The sequence below is a fragment of the Microtus ochrogaster genome, unplaced genomic scaffold (genome assembly GCF_000317375.1).
Source record: "Microtus ochrogaster isolate Prairie Vole_2 unplaced genomic scaffold, MicOch1.0 UNK51, whole genome shotgun sequence".
Lineage (NCBI taxonomy): Eukaryota > Metazoa > Chordata > Mammalia > Rodentia > Cricetidae > Microtus > Microtus ochrogaster.
This window is the reverse complement of record NW_004949149.1, coordinates 1951085-1961442: the sequence shown is the minus strand read 5'-3', so window position 1 is coordinate 1961442 and position 10358 is coordinate 1951085. Positions and strand designations below refer to the sequence as shown.

The window sequence follows — 10358 nt, the reverse complement described above, 5'->3', positions numbered from 1 at the left end:
TACTGGGCTTAAAGGTCATCTAGGACCTTTCAATAATAGAACTGAATTAATATAATGTGCTTGACTCATAATGTAAGAACAATATTACAAAGCCTTAGTGATCGCATCATTGGATTCGGAGAGACATAGTGTCTAGACTGTAGTGCTCTGTGTTCACAGATCTAAGAAGAAGGTGTCTGTTCTTTGGGAAATCTGATGAGCTTAATTTTTATTTTATTATTTTTTATGTGTGGGTAGTTTGCTTCCATATATATCTGGGCACCACTTGCATGCTTAGTAAGTACCCAGAGAGGGCAAAGGAGGGCATTGGATACCCTGGAATTGGATTCTAGACAGCTGTAAGCCCCAGTGTAGGTGCTGGGGGTAAAACCTCAGGTCCTCCAGAAGAGCAGCTAAGGCGCTTAACCGTTGAATTATTTTTCCAGCACTGGGGTAGTTGGAATGAAAATGGCCCTGATAGGCTGATATATTTGAATGCTTAGTCATTAGAGATTGACACAATTTAAAAATTAGGTATGGCCTTCTTCTTGGAGGAAGTGTGTCACTTAGGATGGGCTTTGAGATTTTGAAAGTCCAAGCCAGACACAGTGGCTCTCACCCTTCCGGATGCCTGCTGATCTGGGTGTAGAACTCTCAGAGGCTCTCCAGCAACATGTCTGCCTGCATGCCGCCGTACTTATAACGGACTAAACCCCTGAAAATGTAAGCAAGCCACAATTAGACACTTTCTTTTATAAAAGTTGATGTGGTCATGGTGTCTCTTCACAGCAATAGAACACGGACTAAAAAAAGCCCACAAACTTAATTTTGAATACAAATCATTTATGAAGACAATTATAAGTACCTTTCAGCTTCCTTTTGGTAAACTGTAAATAATATCTACTCAAAAATGGAGTAAGTGATAAATATCATAATGTAGTTTTTTTTTCTCTTTGGATGCCACCACCCAGCTCCCAAACAAAAACATGGAGACTCATTCTTACTTATGAATGCCCAGCCTTAGTTTGACTTGTTTCTAGCCAGCCTTTTAAATTATTCCATCTCTATTTAACTACACTTTGCCTCTGAGCTTTTTGCCATTTTTCATTCTATATATCTTTCTTTCCTTCTTATTCTGTGCCTGGCCCTGTGACTGGGTGGCTGCCCCTAGCGTCCTCCTCTCCTTCTCCTTGTCTTGCTCCTCCCTCTTCTCTTGAGCCTCGGTTTCTCCTCCTGTTTATTCTCTCTGCCCCCCCAGCCCTGCCTATCCTTTCTCCTGGCTTGCTAATGGCTGTTCAGCTCTTTATTAGACCAATCAGGTATTTTAAACAGGAAAAGTAACACAGCTTTACAGAGTTAAACAAATGTAACATAAAAGAATGCAACACATCTTTGCATCATCAAACAAATATTCTACAGTATAAATGAATGTAGGACATCTTAAATTAATATTCCACAACATCATAATTAATGTCAAAGTAAGTCTTGGGAAACTAGAAAGAATTATAAAGATATGATATTATATATGATATGATATGATATGATATACAAGACATTTATAAACCTGATTGGTCATGGGAGACATTTGATATCTTCCTTGTGACAGATTGGATCAATGAATAATAAGGTGTGATAGCCATAGAAAATGGACAAGTAAGTTGCTAGCTGGTTATGAACAGCTTAAGACTTTTTCCTTACATAATATAAACTTGACAAAGGATCACTTATTAGTTCTATTGAGCACTAAGCCATGAAGAAGCTGAGGAACAGTGGGTGACACAATCGTTCTGTAAACCATGATTATTTTCTGTCTGTGCTGGTTCCCGATCTCACTTTCCTTTGCATGTGTAGCTGACAGGGTCACTTGACTTAGGCAACAGTGCTGTGGTTCATGCACTTCCCACATTCCCTGTTGCACGTATTTCTTCTTTAAACTCTCTGTGCAGGCACATTTGTTTATTTATTTGTGATCAACACTATACAACATTGTCTTAATTACCATACTGAAACTTTCAAGTATATAGTGATATTCTCCTTCTGCTTGGTTTTAAACTGTCTAGGCTTCTCGTGACTATTGATCCCTATATCATTCATCAGATTCCGTTAGAAATCTATCATGATTTGATTTTAATTATACCTTGGTGATATTTTACTTTTGTACTTAAATTTAAATTTATTGCTTTCTACTTAAGCTTTAGATTTATCTTATACATTAGATGAACTTATTACACATTTGACATTCTCGGTCTCTCCTTCCTTCTAATTCCATCTCCCTGTTCCTAACACACACCTTTTGCAGTTCTTTCTTTGAATGTCTGACCAGTAAAATTCTTTGAAAATTTATTTTGCAGTTCGTGAATGTCTTTCTTCATGGTGATGGTCTGTGTAGGTGAGCTGCCAGGAGTGTAGCGGGCTGATGTTAGCTAGGCAGCAGGCCAACCTCTTCAGTACGGCTACCTCAGGACACACCCTTTCCTTTGGCCACCCTTCAGCAAAAAGTGAATGTCAGAGGCTTACAAAGATCCAATTCATCTGTCCTAAGTCAAGACAAAACTGAAAAGCATCTCAGATTCAGAGTCAAGACCTTCACTGACAATATGGGTCCTATTAGCTCTTCACTCTCTGACTCAACACCACCAGCCCCACATCTGTTGTTCCTGAAGACTTTCCCAGACTGCTGCTACTTCAGTTTGACTCAGAGAATGTTTCCAAGGCATTAGTGCCAGGTCTGGTTCATAAAAGTAGAAACTAAGATAGAATTTATGACCCGAATCACGGTCGCTTACTGCTCTAAGGACCTCTTACTGGCAACAGGCATAAGACAGATAGTCCTTGGCACAAGTAACAGTGAGTGGTTAAAGTCTTTATCAGTAATGAACTGGAATAGTGTTCTAATAGAAGGTAATATTCTAATGGGTGCAATGTATCAAGCATTCGAAAAATATGAGGGCAACAGTAATATTAAAGACAATGCCAGTGCTGGTTGCTAAGAAAATTAATTGTTTGAGAACAACAAAAAAATCTATAAGTTCTTAATTGGATTTTAAAATCTAATAGTAAAATGGAGAGAATCTGCTAGAAAAGAAAGAGGCTTTTATTCTGCAGTAGGAAGGCAGAAGAACCGAGGAACTGGCTCAACTCTTAATCATAAGAGTGGCTGAGCTCCAAAGGGAATTAACCACAAAACCCAGGGAGTGAGGCTTTCCAAGGTCAGGATGTTGTTCAGACAGAGACACAACGGGCTGGGTTGTGGTACCTCAAAGTCTAGCGTTTCCAGTTCTCCTGAATCCCCTGAGCCTTACTGTGGACCACTTTCCTGGGTTAAGGGCAGGGGATCTGCAACCTTCATGGCCAGAAGAGAGATGAGCACAGAAGATGAGAAGGCAGTTTGGCTCACCGGGACTCAGCAGCTGGTGTTGGTTCACATGTCAGGAGTCTGCCCCTCAATTGCTCACTGTAAGCCTATTTTCAGCACAGCACAATTCACTGAACACTATTCTGATGATAATTAACTCAGTACTGTATCCACAACAAAGTCTGGCATTGAAAACAAAAATAAAATAAAATAAACGTCCTTAAGGAACAGAGTGAACTAAATACAGATTAGCTGTGACTACACTGAAACTCCTTGTAAAGTCCATAAAGACGAGTTCTGTAGATTCAGAAAGACAGGCTTATGATTGACTAAGAAAAATATATTCATGAGAAGGGTCTGGAGAGGACCCGGTGCTGGAAAAGTGTCCTGCCACATAGCACAAAGGCCACCGGGCTAGAACACAGTTTCCTGCAGCCTTCTGGGTAGATAACAGGTTTATATTCCTTCCCTTCAAGGACCAACCCTGTGAGCTTAGCATTGTAGGTTCCCCTAATGCTTATCTGTGAGCTCAAAACCCTTCATACTGCCTACAGCTGTGGGCTAATCTCTGTGATTTCAAACCCACACCGATGCCTCCTTAGAGTCGGGCACAGCCCCCTCCTGAACACTAGGCATATGGCCAAGGTTAGGTCACAACCAGTTGGCACAGATATTGTAATGAATGGCCAGGACTGGGTGGCAGCAGGGAGGCTGAGCTGACCTGCAGAGAGCTAAGGAGATGCAGCTAGAGTGTGGTTCCTGGAGACAAAGGGGATGGACAAGAAATAAGGGTCAGTTTATATGAGAAACCAAGATGACATCTGTAACCGCAGCACATGGGCAGCTGAAGTCCTGTGAGCTCAAGCTGCAGTCCACACATTAAGACGAGAATGAAGGAGAGGAGGAGTCACCACCATGGTGGTGAAGGGCAGAAGGGGGTACCTGGAACTGGGAAGCACATGGCAGGGGATGCTGTTAATACTGCAATTAGGAGCCAGGGTGCCTTCACTTAGCTGGGTGTGTTCTATAGGAAAGTACAGCCACTTTCCCTTGAAAATACCATTTAAGTTCACAGGGAATATATTTATTGGAATTATTTTTGAATGAAGCATTTAGAAGTTTCATATTTTTAATTTACGTGGTTTCAGTAGTCCTCCTGCATTCCCGACAAGCATCCAATCACGGAACTTTGTTTCAAGCCCAAGCTCCTACAAAGATTGTTGCTACACTAGATGACCGCCGAAACCAAAATCGCTATAGAATTTCGGGTCACGTTGCATATGACCTCCCCACGAGTTTCCTCGTGCATTAGATTGTTAGGGCACAAACAAAGTACCTAGAGTGCAAGGAGCAAAAAGTGAGAAAAAAAAATCGACTCATATTAGCTGTTGCTGACATTTCTGTTTGTTAAGGATTATCAGTTTCCAAAGACACTCGGACCAAATGGCTAGCTGCCTTGTAGGTTAGCACACCGAAGCCCAGCTGGCCAGCTCACTCAGTACCTCAGCTCCTTTCACCTCGGTCCCACCTGAAACTTCTCCAGCTCATGAACTTCTTCCCAGCTCCTCATTCCCACATAACCCTGCCATTTTGTTCGTGCGCCCACTAGGCTCTCTACGTTCTCATTCTTCTCTTGACCCCTCTCCTCTTTCTGCTCTCTCTCTCTCCCTCCCTCCTCCCTCCCTTTCTCTTGTTTCTCTCTCTTCTCATGGCCTTGTTCAGTCTACTGCCCATGTTGTGTGTACTACTTTATCTCCCTGTTCTGGACTCTTCCAGATGCCTCTGGCTGTTCTCCCTCCTAGCTACAATAAAAACCTTCTCCCCAGTCATACCTTGGAGCAGTCCTCATTTTATACAAAGAGGAGATGGTAATGTCTGCTGAAATTGATGAAAGTAGTAGAAGGTTGAGAAAAGGGCGGCTGTTCTGATAGATTTGTGAGAAATGGAAATGACAGAGCTGATTAGAAAAATATAGAGGGACAGAAGGGCAATCCTGAAAGGCCCCTATGTATGTGCAAAAAAATCCCCCGGCAAAAAAATCTCAGACAATCAATGTGGGAAGGGAAAGGTACATTGTTTAATTACTGGGAATAGGGAAAATGATAAATTTTGTCTGAAGTGATGGACTGTCTTTTTTTTTTTTTTTTTAAAGCGGTACTTGAAAGGGAAGAAAAACCTGAAGAAAATAGGATGGCTAAGCAAGAGAATAGAGAACAGAGAGATTTGCAGGCCCCGGTAGCAAGCGAAATTGAGGCAATGGTACAAGGGTAGTAAGCTAAGGCATTGGAATTTGGATTTCCCTGATGGTGCAGCTCTCTTTGGAGACAAGGCTCAAAATGTGGTCATCAAAGTAAGTTCCTGGAATGTAGCAAAGGCTATGGCAGATGGGGATGAAGAAATCAACAGATCAAAATGACAAGTCCTCCATTGTGAACGCAAAAAAAGGTAAGGGCAGAAACATGTGCGAGTATAAAATAGCTACACTCAAGTACAGAAGGTAACAGGCAGTAATAATCATTTGTACTGGGAGCAATGTCAAGGACCTCTTCCCCAGAGGTAAGGGAGGAAGGAAACCAACAGTCTTGTCGGACCTCAGCCACAGAGAACATGGGAGAATTTGCTCACAAAGGAACAGAATCACACTGCAGAGCACAAACAAGAGGCAATTCAGAACGCAGGACAAAGTCAGTCACTGACGTGCGGGCCTATAATCCCAGCAGGCAGCCTAGGTGCAGAGGCAGGAGGGGCACGGGTTCAAGGCCAGGCTTCTGTTCGTCCTGACACTCAGAAAAACAATAAAGAAAAACAAACAAAAATGTGAGCTGGGAGGATTGTCAGGGTCACAGAGTGGAAAGGATTTCAAAAGATTCTGGCAAAAACTGCTAGCCAATTTATTTTTCTATTTCTTTAAATTTTTTTGTGAGTTCACCTTTCTCTTTCTTTTGGATTTTTTCAATTCCTCTGAGTAAGATAATAAAATGAGAATAAGATAGCACAGGCCTTAAGCTCCTGCGCACTCTGATCACCCACTTTCCAGCTCGTAAACCCGCTTCCGGCCAGGGAGCTCTCCCCAATCCCTGCTTCCCGCGGGAGGGGGCGAGATCAGGGCGGAGCACACAGAAGTAGGCGGGGCAGGCTGGACTCTTCCGGTGACGTGTACAATCTGGGCGCTCTGACGTAAGGGACTTCCGCTCTGCCTCCCACTGTCGGAAACGCTCCGCGTCCGCGTCTCTGGGTCTCGCCTCGGTGTCCCCGAGTTCTGGCCTCTGCGTCTTCGACCGCCGCGGTGAGCGCGGGACAGGTCCCCGCGAGGCTGTGCGCCGTGGGTGGGCCGGGAGAGCGCGAGGGCCCCGCGGGCGGATGGCGGGACGCGAGCCGCGTGGGTCTCCCCGCCTCCCAGAGCCCGCCACCCAGTGCGGCTCTGCTGTCCCTGGAGTCCAGGCTTGAGCCGAAAGAATTTCCACGTCATTGGCAGAAACAAGATTTAAAAAAAAAATAGGTCTGAGAAGTCACAGTGGGTAGAGACCAGGCCACAGTGGTCGCTCATCTCATTCCGCCGCACGCCCCGGACTTTAAATACTGACCGAAGGCCCGGGGCTTAACCACGGCGATTAGCCACTAATTAGCTCTTAGGACTGCCGTGTGCATAGGATCGGGCATTGGAAGAAGAAAGAGAAGCCTGGTTTTCTATAGTGTAGCTTTTCTGAGTACTGAACACCAGTTTGGTAAGGCTCCATGTGTACGGGAAACACCGAAGCGGCTGGCTTCTTAAAAGTGCTGCCCACAGGCAGGAGCCACAGGCAGCGAAATAACCGTGGTCCTCAATGTAGTCAGAAAATGGGTTGCTTTGGCAGGCAGTGCTGGCCGACTGGGTTTATTTAGATTCTGTCTAACCGAGAGGGTACTGTCCAGTGCTGCGTGGCTGGCAGCAGGAGGGATGTGGCTATGTATCTCACAATGGTTATTTTAACTTGGCACAAAATGAGTGTTTTCGTCGTTTCTTATTAATGCTGCAGTCAGATTTTCTTTCCTTGAATGAAGAGCAGACTAGTTTAAACTTCAGAGTGAAAAGCGCTTACTCTGGCTTTTAGAGAGTTTTTCGGTGCCTGCGCTGTTTTAGTTGTTTGGTAGTGCAAATGGGGCCTTAGAAGCCTTTGCCGGGAATAGTGTACGTGTGTGTAGTGTTACCTAAAGTCTTCGGACACGTTTAACTGTGAAAGTGGTAGAGGTGAGGTTAAAATTGAAGGGTCGAGCCCACCATCTAAGAGGCGTATAAACGCTGTGTGGTTCCGAGAGTCACGGCGTTTCTTTTCTCTCGTTTAGAGGGGAAAATGCCGAAGAAGAAGACTGGAGCCAGGAAGAAGGCGGAGAACCGGCGAGAGCGGGAGAAGCAGCTCAGAGCATCGAGAAGCACCGTAGACTTAGCCAAGCACCCATGCAACGCCTCCATGGTAAGCACCCTTTGAAAGAACGGCAGACGGCTGGAAGGCGGCACTAGATAGTACCATATAGTAAGTCTGTCTGAGAAGTTACCGACTGCAGTGTGCGAGTGTGTTCCCTGCGTGGGAAACCTGCCATAGGCGTGGTCCCTGGTTTTGCTGAGTAACAGTGATTTTTTTGGATTTGCAAAGCCTGGCCTATCACCTCATACACTATGGACAATAGAGATATTGAAGGAGAATGGATCGATAATAGGAACTGAGTGAGAGAGGTTCCAGCTTTTCTGTAGTCTTTAACTTTGTCTTACTCATTGGGTTTCCTCATTTGTCCCTAGTGTTCTTCACTCATTGATTTCTCTGGCTTGAGCGCCTTGGTTTCTAGACATAGCCCATTTTCTTAAGTTGTTTTGCCTATGCTGAGCAGTTTTGAGACTGTGGCTCTTTTGAGATGCGTTATTTACAAGACTTAATTTAGCAAATACTTGTTATTCGTGGGAGCACATACTCTGCGTGGACGGGCTCAGCACTGGCGACCGATAGGTTGTAGCATTCCCTGGTGTCTGTTGGACTTGTTTGCTTATCAATGACAGGAGCACAGTTCAGCCTTAGAGAACAGTAGTTTACTAGAGCAATAATTCCATGTAACGGGAAGAAGAGAGGGCGGGATAGACTGAGGGGCAGTGGGAAGGACAGAGGACGTGAGGGACTGAGGGACAGCTGGATCCTGGATTCTTTGCTTCTTTTGCTCCTGCTTCTGAGGATTGTTGTCCTTTCTTTCTTCTTGGTTTCTGGTAGAGGGCATCTATCAATTTGTGGAGGTCACAGAAAGAAAGAATTCTCATAGGTTAGTTTGGAGCCCTTTTGTGTGTGTGTGTGTGTGTGTGTGTGTGTGTGTGTGTGTGTCAGGACTGATACTTATGGTGTACAGGGTCAGGCTTCGTGCTACCAATATGGCAAGTGGGAACTGTATTGTAAATATCAGGCTCTTTTCAGAAAAGAAGGCGCTAAACAGACAGAACCAAGTGAATGGCATTCCTGAGTGCATGTAGTGCGAGTAGATCTTGGTAACGGTTCAGTAAAGTTGCAGTTCCCTGCTGTTCCTGTATTCACTACTCTGCAGGACTAAGTAGTAGTAGCTGAGCGTGTGGAAGGGAGCACAGCTGTCAGAGAAGATGTTTTACCAGCTGTTCAACCGTGAGGGATGAAAGGGAGAAGTGTTAGTGTCAGTGAAGGAGTGGAGGAAAGAGTGGGATGTGTTTGGGTAAAGACTGACTAATGGTGACTTGACTCTGAAGAGTAGACCAGGCTGGAGAACTTCGAAAGCCCTATTTCAGTGTCGATAGTTTGTGGTCTTTATTAATTTATGTCCTTCTGTATTTCTAGCATCTACTCAATGCAGGCAAATAGGATGTTTTTAGTTTTAATAGAAAATTGAGTAGGGACTTATATGTGTTTTCTGTACAGTATTTGGTTTCTTTAAAATAGCCAAAAAACAAACCCAGTATGTTAACTTTTTTGTAATATGGCTTCTCCCATTGTGGATCCCAGTGTAACGTTTTGTGTATCTTTGCTAGTGGAGTGAGTATAAGAGCTGGCACACATGGCTGAGCTGGAACTGGGTGTCGAACACTGTAATGTGGAAAAAAATTACACTGTAATGTGGAAAAAAAAAATAGTCTTTATGTCAGTCAATGTTCCTTCTCAGCCGGCAGACGCGTAATGATGTGCTCTGAATTTTACAGGAATGCGACAAGTGCCAGAGGTAAGTTTCCTTATCTCTTTTTCTTTCTGTTTGAAAGTGTCCTTGTATGCTCTTTGTTGTTTGGTATAACACTTGGGGAGGAAAGGGTTTGTTTATTCCTGCATCACTGAGGGAAGCCAGGGCAGGAGCTCAAGGCAGGAGCCTTGGGGCTGGAACTGTGGCAGAGCCCATGGAGAGATGCTGCTTTCTGGCCTCCACACTCATGCTCAGCTACCTTATTTAACCCAGGACTACCTGCCAGGGACAGCACTGCCTGGGGTAGGTCCTCCTCCATCAGTTCGCAGTTGAGAAAGTGCTCCACAGACCAGTCTGATGGGGGCAGTCCCTCAGCCGGTGCCCCTCCTCTCAGACACTCTAGTTGTGTGGAGTTGACAGAAACTAACCAGCAGAGCTATAAAGTGGTCTCTCCTTTATCTGAAATTGACCCTATTTAAAATTTTTGTTTTACATGACAAGGCGGCAGAAGAATAGAGCATTTTGCTATTTTTGTAATTCTGTTCAGAAGTTACCAATTTGTGCACAGTGTGGTAAGTATACAACTATGAAGGCATGTCTTTATCAATTGTTTGTCTGGCAGTTGTCAAGTATAGGTGGAGCTATTTCCCTAAAATAATTCAAAATAAAGCTAAGTGGCCTTTCCTAGAGAAGGAAGATTGGTGTTTCCTCAGTGGTCTTCACAGACTCTTGCTGTGTTAACATGTCTGATCAGAAAACATTTCTACTGAGACTCTTGCTGTGCTAACATGTCTGATCAGAAAACATTTCTACTGAGAGTCTTACTGTGCTAACATGTCTGATCAGAAAACATTTCTACTGAGAGTCT

At 44.2% G+C, this 10358-nt stretch overlaps 1 protein-coding gene across 1 annotated transcript in view; it reads left to right on the top strand.

Moving 5' to 3' along the window:
* The first annotated feature begins 6506 nt into the window (after window positions 1-6506).
* The window catches only part of Znf330 (zinc finger protein 330), a 12180-nt gene continuing 8328 nt past the window's right edge, over window positions 6507-10358 (top strand). The window contains exons 1-4 of the mRNA XM_005369546.3: window positions 6507-6620; window positions 7658-7785; window positions 9516-9535; window positions 9992-10062. Coding sequence (XP_005369603.1) covers window positions 7666-7785; window positions 9516-9535; window positions 9992-10062 — 211 coding nt within the window. The 5' untranslated portion in view covers window positions 6507-6620; window positions 7658-7665. The remainder of the gene's footprint in view (window positions 6621-7657; window positions 7786-9515; window positions 9536-9991; window positions 10063-10358) is intronic.